General features: G+C 36.0%; 1 protein-coding gene across 1 annotated transcript in view; it reads right to left on the bottom strand.

Annotated features, from left to right (window-relative positions):
• Positions 1-517: 517 nt before the first annotated feature.
• Positions 518-19,448, bottom strand: part of LOC106140867 (uncharacterized) — a 29,616-nt gene continuing 10,685 nt past the window's right edge. Inside the window, exons 6-12 of the mRNA XM_060946876.1 lie at positions 16,982-17,080; positions 9,604-9,722; positions 4,402-4,557; positions 3,756-3,990; positions 2,800-3,012; positions 2,006-2,258; positions 518-1,741 (exon numbers count right to left, since the gene is read on the bottom strand). Coding sequence (XP_060802859.1) covers positions 518-1,741; positions 2,006-2,258; positions 2,800-3,012; positions 3,756-3,990; positions 4,402-4,557; positions 9,604-9,722; positions 16,982-17,080 — 2,299 coding nt within the window. The remainder of the gene's footprint in view (positions 1,742-2,005; positions 2,259-2,799; positions 3,013-3,755; positions 3,991-4,401; positions 4,558-9,603; positions 9,723-16,981; positions 17,081-19,448) is intronic.

The following is a 19,448-nucleotide window of genomic DNA, read 5'->3' on the forward strand; positions in this document are numbered from 1 at the left end:
GATTGTATATTTAAAAACAGTAGGTATTTTTCTCCGCTTAAAGATGACATGTCTGTACCTTACTTTTTCATACAAAATTACGTGACCAATACCTAATTGATAATTGCTTAATATTTGGCTACTATCACCTTGTCCTATCCTATACGATTCGTTCAAAGCATACATTAACATATTACTATGGTATATAGCATGTTATAGTATGTATATACATTAATTACAAATAGCATTGAGCGCCAACATTACAATAATTGAACCCTCGTGAATCATGGCTTCAAGCTTGTGCATCAAAGACAGTAACACCCAGATTACACCTAATGTAACAACTGCATCACTCCGATAAATTGGTAACAAAATGTTTCATTGAGCAAAAGTGGAGATACACCTTTCAATAGTCAACAAGAGAGGGCTCTGGCGCTCAGTAAAGCGTCTGTCAATGTAGACTCCAATCCAGGGGCAGGTCCCTGGACGTTGACCTCGAGTGGAGTGACGGCGGCGCGTGCGCACCGCGGGCCGCGTGTCAGTAATCCAATGACTCTTCGTCTGGAGATCGTTTGCGGCAGCATAGACGCCAAGCGGCGCCCAATGCACAGACGGCAAGAGCGATCGCTAACCCAGCCCCCAAAGCTGGTGCTGTCCAATCCCCACCGACAGAACTCCTCGCACCAGCACACAATTCTGGCGCCTCATCATGCAACTGTCCCAACGGAATGCCGTTCAACGCATCCAAATACCCAAGACGCCTTAAACTATCCTCCGAATAAGCTTCTCTAGCTCTCTTCTCTTCTGCCGTCCAGAATTTTCTTTCTCCCGACGTATGAGTAACATTAGGACAATTCACAACACCGTTACATATCAGTCTTGCAGGAATACAAAGCGCTTCCTCGCCAGGGCAAATGAAATCACACCCGTGGCCGTCAGCTTTGGCTCCACCATCAGTCAAGCGAGATGTCATCAATGTCCCATCTGAGTTCTTAGGCAAGTGGAATAGTCCTGTCCAGGCAATTTTGAAAGCTGCCCTAGCTGGTGATGCGCTACCTATAAATACTATTCGAATAGATCTAGTTTTTTCCTTCTCCATTACTAACGGATCATCTAAAGATTCGAAACCAAGTTCACCAGCAGATAATATAGGCAGCTTGTCGGTTTCGGAGACATTTCCACCACAAATGGACAAATAAGGCTCAACTCTTCCAGGTAGGAATATTTGTATATTTCCATCTTCGCAATGACGGGATGCGAACTTTATACTATCGAAGTGCAGCCATATATCTCTCTTTTCTTCTATTTCTAGATCCCAAATACATTGTATTCGCTTGGGAGGTTCAGTGTAACCTAAAGCTTCTAAATGGGGATAGACAATTTCACCATCTGATGCAGCAGCAAGTACGGCGGGTCCACACAATGGACCGTGGATGAATTCATAGCGAGCTTCGAAAAGTGGGGATGGATTTTTGAAGTAAGACGCTGCGGCGTGGGCATTATCTACAATCAACTGCAGATTCAGAGTTTCTCCAGATGAAACGACTCTATAAGGTCTTGCTCGAGATACTGTATTTGCATGTTTTGCACAAAGACATGAACCAAGTGAGCGTTGAACAGCTAAGTGTAGGGGTAATGGAGTGGTTGTTACTCCTATGGAAGAGTTGATAGACTTTCCACCAGGTGTTGGCTCCCAAATGATTAACTTATCAGCACGATCTTCGTAACAGTTTTGGCACGACACTGGCGTATATGGGTGTTCCTGTGAACAAAAAACATCAAGGTTAGGAGAATGTTAAATTTTATTGATTTTTCAATTTCGTAGATTTGTTAGTCTTTGATAATATAACAAGATACGAGTATATCCATTTTGAAAATAACCCAATTTTGGCATTGGCCAATGAATCGTTTGTTTCAAGTTTATCTCTTGTAATTTTACTTCAATTATAACATTATGATTGCAATTGTATCAAATGAATAGTACCCAAACTTCTATATAATTTTTGTAACCCATAAGGAGTCTTACCTTGAAATTTACGCTGAGTATGGTAAGAATAACTCTTGCATAAATCCTTTTGTCAGTGACAAATCTGTACAAGCAATGGACATCTTCGCCCACCGGCGCTTGCTTATAGACCAGGGTGTTGAGGGGAGACCTGAGCCTACCAGCTCTCTGCTTCCAGGAGGCGATGACTTCATCACAAGCGGTGTTAGGAACGGGTTCACCGAATCGGGTGTTGTTGAAGAAGTCGTAGTGAGCCCAGTAATAGAGGGAAGACCTGAGGATTATTTTTTAGTAAGTTCAACAGAATCTATTCTTTTTAAGTAGGAGCTTAAGTTTGTCAACTTATATTACCTTAAGAATAATGTTGAAAAGAATTGAAATTCTTTTTTTAAATTTGAAGAATAACTAATAAAGTGTATATTGATAAACTGAAAAACAATGTATACGATAAAGAAATGACGGTAGGAAGTGAAACATGAACAATGATAAAAGTCATAAAAGCCAACTGAAGTTTTATGCCGTGTGGTTCCCGGCACCAATACAAAAAAGAATAGGACCACTCCATCCCTTTCCCATGGATGTCGTAAAAGGCGACCAAGGGAAAGGCTCATAAACTTGGGATTCTTCTTTTAGGCGATGGGCTAGCAACCTGTCACTATTTGAATATCAATTCTATCATTAAGCCAAATAGCTGAACGTGGCCATTTAGTCTTCAAGACTGTTGGCTCTGTCTACCCCGCATGGGATATGGACTTGACCATATGTATGTATGAAGTTTTATGACAATGTCAAAGTAAAAATAAATAAAAACATACCCACTGTAACTCCCAGTTTTACTCTCAAACCGAACAAACATAGCGTTGCCGGTAGACACAAAGTCATGTTTCTCCATGGGTCTGCTGAAGGTGTCACAGAAGGTCTTTATGATCCTCGCGTCATCAGGTCTCGGGGCATCGTAAAGGGTCAGGGATTCCCCGCAATCTCCCGTCCAAGGCACTATCGGAGACTCTATGCGATTGATTCGGAAGCTGACAAAGGGAGAAAATTATGATTTTAAAGTAATTGATTACATACATCATTTTATAAAGTTTTCATTCCTTAGAGGCAGTTAAAAAGACAGGTAATAAATGTACAAAATTCAAATATAGAGTTTTGCATCTGTAACCTGGACGTCTTATAAACTGTTCAAATCTCATAATTTGCCTATATAATATGCCTTTGTTTGTTTAGCTATAACATAATTCTTCTTCTTAAATTTTATGAAAATCACTTCATCGTTTTCAAAATAATGGGGCAAGAAATTGGGAAATCAACTCAAAGTATGCAAATATGTCTGAGTAAGTAATTAAATACAAGGCTCAACCTAATGAATTTGTATTAATTTACGTTATTTAATTAACCAAAGTAAAATTAAATAAAAAGTGCCGTGTGTTTCCCGGTACCCATAGAAATAAAAGAATAGGGCTGTTCCATCTCTTTCCCATGAATGTCGTAAAAGGCGATAAAGGGATAGGCTAATAAACTTGGGATTCTTCTTTTAGGCGTTGGGCTAGTCACTATTTGAATCCCAATTCTATCACTAAGCCAAACAGCTGAACGTGGCTTACACAGTCTTTTCAAAAATGTTGGCTCTGTATCCCCCGCAAGGGATATAGACGTGAATATATGTATTCAGTCTTTTCAAGACTGTGGGCTCTGTCTCCCCCGCAAGGGATATAGACGTGACCATATATATGTATGTATGTATGTATGTAAATCCTTAAGACAATACCTTGGAAAATATAGCCTGACAACTTGACCAGGAAATCCTTGCATGAGGTAAGTGCAAGAAGTGTGAGGTGGGTACCAGTGAGCCACTGAGAGGAATATGCCTTCAGTGTCACCAGACTTCTTCAGGGATTCAGCTGTTAGCAGCCAGTCACACGTGCCGACCCTGGACCCTGGCGCCTCCACGTGGCCAGGCCAGTTGCCCACGTTAAAATGGAAACCAGTGTTCAGTAATGGACCTGTGAATTAAGGGGGCGTTGTAGAAAACTATTTGGTGAAAATGCGATTACATTACATACGTATTTATGACTATTTCTATCTAAATGTTTTGAATTATTTACTTTGTAGGTATTCTTTTTTTAACTGGAGTTGGAGGTAACCCGAGGTAAGAATCAGTTATAAGTTTGAAAATTCTTAAATTGACCAAAGATAATATCTATTTCTTCTTTTCTATTTTATCATTAATCTATCATTAAGATTAAAATCTTCTGAACGTGGCCTATCAGTCTTGCAACACTGCTAGCTCCGTCTACCCCGCAAAGGATATAAACGTGATCATATGAATGCATAGTTTGATTTCAAATTAAATTGGAATATAAACTTGTTTATACTACTTATCATCTAGATGGCGCTTTACATAATAGTCTTACCAGCAGGCGAGCTGACGAACTCCACGAACAGGTCCTGGGAAGTCCCGATGATGGAGTAAGGGAACTTGCCCATGCCACAGAAGGTGCCGATGACAGACGCAGACTCGTCCTTGCCGTCGTAAATCCTGATGTAATCGTAAGGACAGTTTTCTGAACCTGTGAACAAAATGAATGTATCTACCTAAATGAACTAAAATTCGTATCGTGACATATGGAGAGATTTAGTCTTTGCCTTCGGAAAAGAGGTGTGAATAAAGAATAAGCAAAAATTATACGTTATTGTGTAAATATATACATACATATAATCACGTCTATATCCCTTGCGGGGTAGACAGAGCCATCAGTTTTGAAAAGACTGAATGGCCACGTTCAGCTGTATGGCCATATGATGGAATTGAGATTCAAATAGTGACAGGTTGCTAGCCTATCGCCCACAAAGAGAATCCCAAGTTAATAACCCTACCCCTTAGTCGCCTTTTACAACATCCATAGGAAAGGAGTGGTTCTGGTGGTGGTTGTTCCGCCGCTTCTTCTACATATGCGCTTTGGAAGCGGTAGTAGTTATTAAGTTATGTGACGTCAATAAGTGATACCTTGTATCCAATTTTGAAAATAAATATATTCTATTCTATTCTATTCTGTTCTATTCTAAAGTTCTGTAAACCACACGGCACGGTGTATAATAAAATTACAATAACGCACAATATTGCAGAAATATATATTATGAAAGGGACATTATGGACATCTAGCCACGCTTTATTTTTTCAATACAATATACGCGTAATGAACGTAGGTACCTTAACTGGTTGTGACAGTTGATAAGGATTTAATGCTTGTATATGCTAAAGATATGTGGCGACATCTCTACGCCACTCGTACAACATGCAATCAAACAACTACTGTCAATCATCGCGAAGAAATTGACGCGCTCAACCAATAGCAGCGAAGAATCTAAATCGCGATTTCAAAGATTTCACCGATTGGAGCTATATATACAACCTCCGACACAACATCGTCTGTCGCGCGGTTCCCCAGGCATCACACCAGCCTGGCGGAAGATCTTCCCTTTGGTGGCGGTCGAGCCGAATCATCGCTCCCGCTACAGATACTACCGTCTGTACGCGACTCTGCTCGCATGTATTAAGTTGAACGTGGCCTTTCTCAAGACTATTGGCTCTGTCTACCCCGCAAATGATATAAACGTGATTATATGTACGCATTTAGTTGATGTGTTAATTTGGTGTTTAATGTTAATTACTGTTAATTTTCATAAAAATTTGTTTAGTATTTTTTGCATTAATGAGTTATAAATACCGACTTCAAATAGATATTCTCAAATGTTCACGTTGATTTTGTTCATATCGTTAATAAATATACGGGACAAATTACACAGATTGAGTTAGCCTCGAAGTAAGTTCGTAAGTTACGAGATACTAACTCAACGATACTATATTTTATAATAAATTCTTATATTGATAAACATCCAAGACCCAGGCCAACCAGAAAAAGATTTTTTCTCATCATGCCCTGGCCGGTATTCGAACCCGGGACCTCCCAGAGTCACAGACAAGCGTACTACCGCTGCGCCACAGAGGCCGTTTAAATTTCCGTTAATCGTATGAGCGTTGGCTAGAATTCAAACTAATGAGCTATGATAATCATGTTCATATTTTTTATTAATTTGTACTCACTTTATTGAATACTGACAGTATCTGTACTAAGAAATAAAAAATTATATTCAGCAATCATAAAACTGCATACATTATATGTAGATACTTCACAAAGACGTTAACATTACGAGGAGAGAGAAATGTAACTCAATAAAATAAGAAATAAAAATTTGTTACTTTATTATACAGTAAATATGTTACATTCTTGTGCTTTATTAGCTCTTTATGCCTTGAAACGAATCGTGATGTATGCTCTTGTAGCGGGAGCGATGATTCGGGCACCAAAGGGAAGATCTTCTGCCAGGCTAGATGTTATGGCTGGGGAACCGCGCGACAGACGTTGTTGTGACGGAGGTTTTGTATATATGTACATTCAGTCAGAAAAGTATCGGGAATGGATTATTTATTTATGGTTCCAAATTCAAATTTTTGTTTTTTTTGTTGTTGTTAGATTGGCACAACTGTTTTCCATTTTGGCGCGGAGTTTGAGTTGCATCTGTTGTTTACATTAAATACAGTGCTATTTTTAGTTATATCATATCTAGTGTGTATTGCTAATTTCATAATGGATAAAAACATCGAACAAAGAGTTTGTCTTAAATTTGGCATTGCCAATGGAATATCGTGTTCGGAGTCACTGAAAATGTTACAGAAGGCTTACGGTGAATCGACTTTATCAAAAACTCGTGCTTATGAGTGGTACAAAGCGTTCAAAAGCGGTCGAGATGTGATGGAAGATTTGCCTCGCTCTGGTAGGCCATCAACGTCTGCAACTGAAGTTAACATCGCAAAAGTGAAGGAAATAGTGACTGAAAATCCTCATTCAACTTTGAGAGAGATAGCCACCGAACTTTCTGTATCTCACGAGTCGATCCGTACCATTTTAACTAATAATTTGGGTATGAAACATGTTGCCGCTCGGCTAGTCCCAAAAGACCTGAATTTTTTTCAAAAACTCAATCGCATGAGACTCGCTGAGGACATGCTAGAACGAGTCAATTCCGACCCAACATTCATGAAACGCATTGTTACTGGTGACGAGACGTGGGTTTACGAGTTTGACATGCAAACTAGTCAACAAGCTTCGGAGTGGCGCCTTCCAACTGAACCGAAACCGAAAAAACCACACCAAAGTCGTTCAAAAGTCAAAGTCATGTTGACTGTTTTCTTTGACTATCGCGGTGTTGTGCACTCGGAATTCTTGCCGGAAGGTCAAACGGTAAATAAGGAATATTATTTGAGTGTTATGCGGCGTTTAAGAGAGCAAATCCGACGAAAAAGGCCAGATTTGTGGAAAGAAAATTCTTGGATTTTGCACCATGATAATGCACCTTCGCACAAGGCCATCATTGTGAACGAATTTTTAACCAAACACTCAACAAATACCATCGAGCAACCACCATATTCACCAGATATGGCTCCAGCCGACTTTTTTCTTTTTCCTAAACTCAAATTACCACTTCGTGGCACCCGTTTTCAATCGGTAGAAGACATAAAAGAGAATTCGCGGCGAGAACTGACCTCAATTCCGGAAACAGCGTTTAAAAAATGTTTTGATGATTGGATTATTCGTTGGCGTAAGTGTATCGTTTCTAAAGGAGCATATTTTGAAGGTGATAAAATAAATTTGGATGAATAACAAACAGTTTGTGTATTATTGATCTTTTCCTGCTACTTTCTTGACAGAGTAGTATGTATCAATCCGTGAAATCTTTGCTTGCGCGATTTAGACTTTTCGCTGCTTTTAGGTGCGTGATTGGTAGTTGTGACTGGTGGCGTAGAGATGTCGCCACACTCTATTAAATTACGTAAGACAAAAAAAAATAATTAAAACCTTTGTTTTGGCCGAGTGAAATACGAGCGTTAGTTGTTCATGGTAAAGTGCCAAGTTTCTTTTAGAAAAAGTTTGGTGCGTGTTGGAAATTGCGTTAAAGGCATCCTTCCATTACTATGTGTAAATAATAAATCTATACTTATATTATAAAGCTGAAGAGTTTGTTTGTTTGAACGCGCTAATCTCAGGAACTACGGGTTCGAATTGAAAAAGTATTTTTGTGTTGAATATAGAAAATAAAGAAAGAAATAATGGAAAATGTGAAAATTACGGAGAAAATTTTTCAACCTTGAGATCTTCAATGATGCCCAAAATAACTATTCCATGCGGACGAAGTTGCGCGCACAGCTAATAATGCTATTTTATGCATAATCCGGAAATTGCGAACAATGAATGAATAAAATAAAATGTTGTATAAGATCATGCAATAAAATATTGGAAATGAGAGTATCATTTAAAAGATAAGATTTGTTAACATACAAGTCAAACTAAATAAAAGCTTTACAAAAAAAAGGAACGGTTGCTTACCCCAATCTATTTAGAATCAGTCTAGATTTCTATGTTTTTTTAGGCAGTAAATTGAAATAAAAGTGACTGGTCTTTTAGAAACAGGACAAAACAATGATTCGTGTGGAATAACAGTATTTTCTTTGTATTCGTCCTCATTTTTCTCAATTTTTTCCGCAGTTCCTGTATCTTGCTACAGAAATAAGCGACGCACAGTATGTTGAGCGTAGCGTAGCGAATCCAAAGCCGGTGGACGTTCGCCCTAAAGGGCCACTGCAACGTTTGAACTGAACTTTTTGAATTATTTTTGTTAAAACTGCACTGAATAGATTGTTCTGTTAATTGAACGAACGATACGCAAGAAGATAATTTTATTTTATTTTTAAACCTAAATATCTTTTACAAAACGATTTTGTAAAATACCAGTTAAATCGGTAGTAAAGAACTAAGTAAGAAGTTCGAGAAATCCTCTTCATTCTTAGACCGTTAAAATGACTTGCTTTAAATTTCACATTACTAGACCCAGCGGTTTTGGCCGTGCGGTGATATCAGTCACTCAGTCAATTAGTTAGTTATTGCCTTCTTTTAATTATTTAGGTTTATACTTCTAAATATCTGTGACGACTTCACTAACACCATCCAGCCAATCATGTGAGAATACGACGCGATCAACCAATAGCAGCGAAGAGTATGTCGCCATCTCAAATGTAACACGCCACCAAGCCTATCACGGGGCGTATGCTAAATCGCGCAAGCAAAGATTTCACGGATTGGAGCATAAATACAACTTCAGACTCAACATCGACTGTCGCGCGGTTCCCCAGGCATAACACCTAGGTTTTCGGAAGATCTTTGCTTTATTGGCAATCGAGTCGAATTATTAACTCCTCTTTTTTTATTTTTTTTTTCTAATAATATAAATATATACACTTTTTTTCTGAAACTTGTATTACGAGATACTAACTCAATGATACTATAATTTATAATAAATACTTATATAGATAAAAATCCAAGACCCAGGCCAATCAGAAAAAAATCTTTTCTCATCATGCCCTGGCCGGGATTCGAACCCGTGACCTCCGGTGTCACAGGCAAGTGTACTACCGCTGCGCCATAGACGCCGTCAATACTTTTCATCTATAACTTAAAAATTGTGACTGTAAGATGATACAACAAAGGAAATTGTCTTACCTGAAGTGATAGGTCTCATGGGACAAGTCATGATGTTTTCGCAACGCTGTCCATCAATGTTGAACTCCTCGTTTTCGATGTACAGCTTTATGTATGGGAGCCTCGTGTTCAGGTGATATCTGTTCAGAATTCAAATTCAAATTTCTTTATTTTTCTCTAAACAAACTTAAATCAAAATAGGTATACAAAAAGTTAACTATAACTATAGAGAAATGACAAATATTTTGGTCTAAGTGGTTTCGTCGTGGGATTTGAAGCATGTCCTTAGTGACTAACTGACTTACAAGAAATATTAAAGGAAGTATAGTTACACAGTTAGTTATTCCTACAGAAAATAGAAGGAGAAAAGAGGAGAGAAATAATCAATTTAAAATTACTATAATATTATTGACCATAAAATATAAAAACCTATTTAACATTAAAAATAATTTTGACATTTTTCTATCTAAAAAAACCATGGCAACCGTTGCTTTGGCGTATACCGAGAAGGTTGCCTACATTAAAGATATTGTATGTAGGATTCTTATAGGGAGTAATCCCATAAGATTTTTTTCGAAATTCTTACGGAACTGATATCACGGGATTTTATACGCTTAAGACGCGTGGTAATCAGGAATTCTGCCCCGTAACATGGCGCAAAACTATCGCTGTCCCGTTTTACGTCATAATAAAAAGCGAAACAGCGATAGATTCAGATGTCATAAAACCAATACTTTGTTTTTTATGACATCTGAATGCGGGTCAGCACTTACTCTATAATTATTAACTCTAAAGCACTTTTGTTTGTTACTATCGAAAACATATGTATAAGGATACATAGGTACAGGCTGTGCAAATTAACTTTTTTTCTAAACCAAAATTAAGAATTAGTTAAATAAAAAACTTATATTAAAAAGAAAAAATAAAATTACCGATAGCTATAATTAATTATCTCAAATTTCCGAAATCCCGAAATCTCAAGTGCCGAAATAAGGTTCCAATAAAATAATTGTAAATTTTCCGCTCGGTATTTATTTTCAACCGGATACTAACTTATTATCCTAATTAATACCCAGGTTATTCAGTAAAAGATATTAGAGGGAATAATTTTTAAAAATTAATTGTTATACAATTAAACACACGGCTCAGGAGATACCTAGGTAACTTCTCATACATAAATCAAGGCGAGGTGTTACAGAGATCTCTCGAGTCCACCGTTTCAAAGTCTACATATAAATATACATACACATAAATATGGTCACGTTTATATCCCTTGCGGGGTAGACAGAGCCGACAGTCTTGAAAAGACTGAATGGCCACGTTCAGCTATTTTGGCTTAATGATAAAATTGAGATTCAAATAGTGACAGGTTGCTAACCCATTGCCTAAAAAAGAATGCCAAGTTTGTAAGCCTATCTCTTAGTCGCCTTTTACGACATCCATGGGAAAGAGATGGAGCGGTCTTATTCTATTTTGTATTGGTGCCGGGAACCACACGGCACTATGTCATATAAATATATATATTTTTAAATATTATTACCAGTTTCTGTTTACGCTCTAGGGAGGTAACTATTCATAGCTTGAAAACTTTTAAATTCAAAGTTGGAACAGAAGAGATAAACAACAATTATGGATAACAATGGCAAAGCCTCGGGGTATGCAAACTTGATTATTTATTGCAATATTGCAATAAATTTGAAAAAGTTAAGCGACATTTTTGTGGTTCCTACTAGGGATGGGATATTAATAATATTTATATGAAATTATTTACTTTAATATGTTTAACTTTCATAACTTAATCTTAATTATATCCTGAAGCAAAACAGCTGAACGTGGCCACATCTATATCACGTCTATATCCCTTGCAGGGTACACAGAGCCAACAGTCTTAATAAGACTTACGTTTCGTTACGTTCAGCTGATTGGATTAATGATAGAATTGAGATTCAAATAGTGACAGGTTGCTAGCTCATCGCCTAAAAGGAGAATCTCAAGTTTATAAGCGTATCCCTTAGTCGCTCTTTACGACATCCATGGGAACGAGATGGAGTGGTTTTATTATTTTTTATCGGTGCCGGAAATCATACGGCATTAAGTATGCCTTAAGTAAAATAACGATGGGCTAGCAACCTGTCACTATTTGAATCTCAATTCTATCCTCAAGCCTAACAGCTGAATGCGGCCTTTCAGTCTTTTAAGACTGTTGGCTCTGTCTACCGTGACTGTATGTATGTTTATATTGCACTTTGGGAAATACACAAAAACATGTATGTATGACTATATGTATAAATGTCAAATAACCAACTTAAAAACAATACCGAGGCCTACATGTTGGATGTTAATCTATAAAAGTATTGATTCAATAGATATATATATTATATCTAGATTTCAGATTTCAGATTTATTTATTGCAAGTCACAAGTTATAAGTTGTTAAATAAATAGTAGGTACAAGTGACGCCCTGCAAGGGCACTGCAAACATGAGGGCAACTAGTTGCCACATTACTTACAAATTAAATTTGATTTACAGATTTTCGCTTTATTTGTAATAAAGAAATCAAAGTGAATTGGTAGGGAATTTATCGTCGAAAAATTCAGAAATATCATAATAACATTTACCTACGAGTAGATTTTTAAGATCTTTCGCAAATATAGGGATTTTTATAATATTTCTTATATAATTCGGGATATGGTTATATATTTTTATAGCCATATGATGAGGGCTGGAAGAAACAAGTTTCATTTTAGTGATTGGTCTTTCTAGTATGTTGAGGTCTCTATTATTTCTTTTGTTTCTATTTATCCTTCGTATATACAGAGCCTCATGCTTCCTCACAAATTTGCATGCTTCTAGAATATATATAGATGTTAAGGTAAGAATTTTATGTTTTATGAAATATGTTCTGCAGGATGTCATCTGGTCAATATTTACGAGTATTCTAACGATTTTCTTTTGTAGCGTAAATATATCATTAATTGTACAAGAGTTTCCCCATATAACTATGCCATATGACAGTCTGGAGTGGGCATATGCATAATAAGCGGCAAGGCAGGTTTTTAGGTCAGTTACCCGTTTAAGTTGGTGTAATGCATAAGTAAAAGATGAAATCTTATTTTTTAGTTTCTGAATATGTGGTTTCCAAGTCATGTTGGTATCTAATTCGATCCCCAATAAGGTCGCCGTGTCGACTGTTTTTAAATTAGTATTCTTATAATTAAAATCCAACTGCAATGGTCTTTTTTGTGATGGTTTAAATTGTAGTAATTTAGTTTTATTTAAATTAAGTTCTAAGTTATGTGTATCCAACCAATTTATTATACTATCCATAGTAATATTTAATTTATTTTCTAGTTCAACTTCATCAGAACAGGATAGTAAAACCGATACATCGTCCGCAAAGAGTATGCACTCTTCTTTGATTTCGTCTGGGAGGTCATTGATGTATATGAGAAACAGAATACACCCTAAGACACTACCCTGCGGAATAGAGCCGGTGGAAACTGCTCTATTTGACCTTATAATTTCTATTTTACCCGATTCAAAGTTTGTATACCTAAGTTCGACGTGTTGTACACGTTTTTCGAGATATGATTTGAACCAGTTAAGTGCCGTGCCTCTAATTCCTGAATCAAATAATTTGTTAAGCAGAATATCGTGATTTACTCTATCGTAAGCCTTACTCATGTCTAGGAGGAGTCCTAATGAGTATTTTTTCTGATCAATGTTTTCGAATATTTTTAGTGTGAATTTATAAATCGCTAAGGTGGTGGAGAAATTTTTCCTGAATCCATTCTGATTTTCATGGAGCACGTTGTATTTTTCATAGAAGTCACTTAAACGTTTTACCATAGCCGATTCAAACACTCTCGCTGACGCCGGTAAAAGAGATATCGGTCGATAATTATTAATGTCTGTGGTAGGACCTTTTTTGTGTATGGGTTTGATTAGAGAAATTTTTAGCAAATCCGGAAATATGCCTTCAGTAAAGGATTGATTTATAAGTATAGTATAAGGGACTGTTAACTCATCAGCGCATTTCTTTAACAACATCAAGGGAATTTCATCTATTCCGAATGAATATTTATTTTTAAGGTTTTTCAATATACTATTTATTTCTTCATAGCTGGCAGGATTTAGGAACAAAGTGTTCAATACTCTAGATTTAGAAGGAATATTATTTTTTGACGTTACTTGGGGGCTCGTTTGTGTCTGAGATTTTCCGAAAGATAAAAAAAAGTTATTAAATTCTTCAGCTACATTTTTTGGTTCTTCTATTGTTTTATTGTTAGATAGTTTAAGCTTTATATTTTGTTTATTTAAATTGTTTTTATTCGTTTCTTCATTGATGATTTTCCACATACTCTTTATTTTATTATCAGATGCCATTATCTTTTTTTTATTTTTAAATTTTTTTGCCGTTTTAACTGTTTTTTTAAGTATTTTGCAGTACGTTTTATAGTTTTCTCTAAGAATTTTATCTTTTGTCTGTGATATTAATTGCCTTAATAGTCTTTTATTTTGACAGGATGTTCTAATTCCCGGTGTTAAGTAAGATTTTTTACATTTTGTTAGATATTTGATTGTTTTTTTAGGCATACTTTTATTTAAAATATTGCACATAATTGCATTAAAAATGTTATAATTTTCGTTTATGTTGTTGTTTTGGCTTAAAACTTGCACCCAATTAATTTTTCTTATTTCCTCTTTGAATTTGTTTATATTAACGTCATTAAATATTCGTTTCACCACCGAAAAATTTTTGGGGTTTTGATATAGTAGAGGTGTAGTGAAAATTACTCCCTTATGATCAGAAATACCAAACTCATGGACATCCGCTTTACAAGTCTGCCTGTTAAAATTTGTAAAAACTAAATCAATGCACCTAGAGGTAGTTTTTGTAATCCGAGTTGCTTCTTTTACCTTTTGATGGAATTTGAATAATGACATTAAATTACATAATCGACTACTTTCGTTTCTGTTTAGGAAGTTAACATTAAAATCGCCTGTTATTATGATATTTTTCATCTTATCCTTCTCATTAATCAATACTAGGAGCTTTTCAAGACTTTTAAAGAATACTTCGATTTCTCTATCACTATCAGGCCAGTACAAATTAATGATTAAAAGATTCAATTTAGGTACATCAATAGCACACGCATCAAATATCATTTCAATTGATAGAGATGCTATATCAAGGCGGTGTGAAAATTCCAGTGTGTTTCGAACCAAAATACAAACTCCGCCGCCTTCACGCTCTTCTCGATTGTAAGATGCTCCCATATTGTAATTTTTTATGTACAGAAGTTTTTCCCTCTCCGCGTCCAACCAACTTTCAGTAATACAAAGAACATGCGCATCGTAATCTTCGATTAAAGCTTCAAGAAGGTGCTTTTTATTATTTATGCTTTGCATATTTTGTAGAAGAATAGTAAATTCAGTTGCGAAATGAACTATTTTTATCTATATGGGGCTTTGTAGAGTCGCTTCCTTTGGTAGAGTTATTCGTGCTAATGCTGTCTGACTTTTTGTTCTTGACGTCTATTCCATATTGCAAAGAGTTAGATGGTTGAATAGTTTGTCTTGAAGTATTTATTTCTTGTGATAGGTCTTTTTCGTAGCAGGAAACATACGCTTCACATTGATTACTCTTTGCGGTTTTCTCTACTTTTTTCCCATCTATGATCAAGTTATTATTTCTTATTATGGCGTGGTGCCCACTGCTTCTTGCATTCAGCAGCATCCTCTTCAGTTCCCTCTGTTCACGAAGAGCAGCTGTATCTAGGAATTCTGTAACGCTTACACCCGTACCTCTGAAATAGCTTGAATTTTCCAGAATATATTTAGTCATCCTTTTGCTAATAAGTTCTATTTTTATAGGCCTAGATTGGTTTTTCCTCCCTATGAATGAGATTTCTTCTATGTATCCGTTTAAATTTACATTCAATATTCCACCAAAAATATTTTTAATTCTTTCTATTATTTCATCTTCAGATTCCCAATGATGAACAGGTAGCCCATGCAGTACTAAATTTTTTTCCCGACTGTCAGATTGTGTAGGTTTATTCAATTTCGTGTTATCAAAATTTTCTTGTAGTTTTTTATATTCTTCTTTAATATTTCGGCATTCTTCTTCTAGCAGTGTTATTTTGATATTTACTATTTCTAAATTTTCTTGAGTTTGTACCCGTATTTTATTTTCTATTTCTTGATGTAAATCATACTTTAAATCTGCAACTGCTTTTTTTATTTCCTCTTGAACAGATATTCTTAAAGCCGATAGCATATAATTATTATTTTCTTGTAATATTATTTTGAAGTTTCTTAGCGTCAGTAGATCGTCATCTTTACAATGGTATAAAGTTTTTGTATTTTCAAATATAGATTCGTCGCTCATTGGTGCAATTGTATTCCCCTGGAGAGAGTTCGCCGAGAAATCCTCTAGTTCAGAGCTATCTTCTTTACAGTAGGAGATTTTTTTCCTTATGGTAACATTTGAATCAGAAGTGACTGGATCTATTGATGTAATTGGGTGGTCATTTGCCAAGTTTTGTTGTATAGGTGGGTTTTCCCGATTTTTGGGCAAAATAGGGGTGTTGCTATTACCAACTTTTGGTTCTTTGGACCTGCAATAGTGGCATTTCCATTGTTTTTTGTGTTCTATAGTCATGGTATTATAAAATCGACCCTCACTAACATTAGCGCATTCAAGGTCAAAGGTTTGGTGACACAATTGGCAGGATAAAAATCGCCTGTCAGGTATAGATTGTTTACAACCTGCGCACAGTAGCGCCATCTTTGGGCAAGTAGCTAAATGTCTAGGGTTTATATATCTGCTGGGTGGTTTTCGTTCCGATGTATACCGCTAGATGGCGTGGTGTACAGTATTGATTAGTTATTTAGGATGTCACGAGATGGCAGCACAAGTAATATCAATACGTAGTGCAGTTGCTTAGTCACCTTATCATTGAGGTTATAACAATATATAAATTTGTACCTTATAGGGATGGATACTTTCTTTGTTCTGTATAGCTAGGACGTACTCCTCGCTTTCTGCTTCAGGTGTTCAAATGTATCTCGTGCGTTTATCAGTGCTGGTTTTTGGGTTTGCATAATCCACAATAAAGTGATGTATTCCAATGTAAATATGAGCTTATTTTCGTAGATAACACTTTCACCTCAGTATTGTATTATTAATTTTAGATTAAGCTTATAAAAGCGGGAAGAACTTATCGCGTTATATTTTTAAAAATTAAAAATGTCACAGCTTTATGTTTACACTGGCAACTAGCGCCATCTCCTCTATATCTATCATTAAGTAGCCAAAAATATTACATTTTTCTTTGGAACCGGCCTCAAAGTGTGATTGTACCGGTAAGTATAATTAATTTAATTATTTACCTGCAATGCAAATTCCTAGGGTAGACACCGGGGTAGGCAGCAGACTGCACGTAGCAGGTTTGCAGTCGGCAGTCCCTGAACACTCTTTCACAATACGACCTGCATCAAAATAAACTTTTGTTAAAATCACCAATTATTGTCATCCGGGGCTATGTCATCGTGATTATTGAATCATGATTATTAAAGCATGATTATTGAATCATGATTATTGAATCATAATTATTGAATCATGATTATTGAATCATGACTATTGAATCATGATTATTAAAGCATGATTATTGAAGCATGATTATTGAATCATGATTATTGAATCATAATTATTGAATCATGATTATTGAATCATGATTATTAAAGCATGATTATTGATTCATGATTATTGAAGCATGATTATTGAATCATGATTATTGAATCATGATTATTGAATCATAATTATTGAATCATGATTATTGAATCATGACTATTGAATCATGATTATTGAATACTGATTAAGTAACCCCGGGTGGGTTCGGTTCCCCTGCAAAGGTTACGGAGGGTAGACGGTAGTCGCTTCGTTAAGAAACCTGATATACATAGGTGCACCCCGGGCTCAGACTGAGGTGGTGAAGAGGTGAGGTTCAACCAGGTAAAGCCAGGGGAATGATGATGATTACGTGGGGTTATCTCTGAATGGATAAACACATCCAGATCTTACAATCAGGTATAGTAACTAATCTTTTGGCGTTAGCCCTGAATGCAAACTCACTTGCCAGGGGAATATAATCCAATTATCGTTTCTTCACGATGTTCTTTCTAACTGTAATAGCATCGGTTAGTAATAATACTAATGAACGTTACGCAGAATGAAGTCACATTGCCGCGTAGGCATAAATTGTAAACCCTAAAACAGATACGCTTTTCTGAGTCAGATGCGCTCAGATATACTGAATGAATTAACATTGATTGATTTGGAAATATTCTGTGGCTTGTGCCAATCCCTAGTGGATTTAGGGTCATCCCCAAGGAGGTCAGGTCAGGTCAGGTCATTATAACAGGTCGATAAAAAAGCGCTTTTATAGCACTCGTATTACTACCACAGACGTATTTTTAATAAAACATTATTATTTCACGACTAAATTAATTTTCGAAAAACCTTTTGATCTTTCAATTTCAAATGATTTTTTTTCAAAGAAATATAATACTAAGATCCATTTTACATTTTTCAATGGCGCAGTGCTGCTCTCATTTGAAATAAAACATTATACTTAAAAGTTCTTCATTAAATGACTAGATCATATTACAAGCATAGCACTGCACCGCTGAAAAATGTGAAATGGTTCTTATAGGATACTTTATAGGATTTTATTTATACATAGGTACATACAAACATACATAAAATCACGCCTCTTTCCCGGAGGGGTAGGCAGAGACTACCTCTTTTAATTTTAATTATTTTTTTGATTTCAATTATTTTCGTCGTAATATGTTCCAAAAATAGCACAAGATGAAATTTACAAAAAAAAAACAAAATGTAGATGAGCATTAATAATAAATATTGAATGCGTGACTACGATAATAAAATACAAAAATACTGAAGCGCCATCTATCATTGTTGTTTTAGCTCCCAATTTGGATGGATCATTAATCTTGTCTTTTATTATACTAATACAAGACAGACAACGTCATTATAGCCGAATGACGGGCACAATATATTTTTACGTTGATGGTTGAGCCACCTTAAATCTGACGATGCTTTCAGCGACAAATTGTGAGAACATTGTTATTACAGCCTGTATTGTAATTACCTGTATTTCATTTGTGTTAATGCGTCTGTAGTCGAACCTTTAAGGTGATAAAGTACAATGGAAAAAGAATCTTCTTACCGTGCCGTATGGTTCCCGGCACTAATAAAAATAAATAAATAGGACCACTCCTTCTCTTTTCCATGGATGTCGTAAAATGCGACTTAGGGATAGGCTTATAAACTTGTGATTCGTATTTTAAGCGATGGGCTAGCAACCAGTAACTATTTGACTCTCAATTCTATCATCAAGCCGAAAAGCTGAACCTGGCCTTTTAGTATTTTCAAGACTTGTTGCCTTTGTCTTGCCCGTAAGGTATATAGACGTGACAATAAGTATGTATGTATGTAACAAAAACTCGTACTAATCTTTTAATACATGAGACCTATGTATATTGTGAACATATTCAAGGAATAAATAAATGATTAAATTATGTAGTTTTAAATAGTCTGCCCGCTGCAACGTGACTATTGAATTATATATCTACCTTTATCGCATGCATACATACATATGATCCCGTCTTTATCCCTGACGGGGTAGACATAGCCAACAGTCTTTTCAAGACTGATAGGCCACGTTCAGCTGTTTTGCCTAATGATAGAATTGTCTATCCCTTAGTCGCCTTTTACGACATCCATGGGAACGAGATGGAGTGGTGATGATTATTTTTTTTTTATTGATGCCGGGAA

This window comes from Amyelois transitella, chromosome 12 (assembly GCF_032362555.1).
Source record: "Amyelois transitella isolate CPQ chromosome 12, ilAmyTran1.1, whole genome shotgun sequence".
Taxonomy (NCBI): Eukaryota; Metazoa; Arthropoda; class Insecta; order Lepidoptera; family Pyralidae; genus Amyelois; species Amyelois transitella.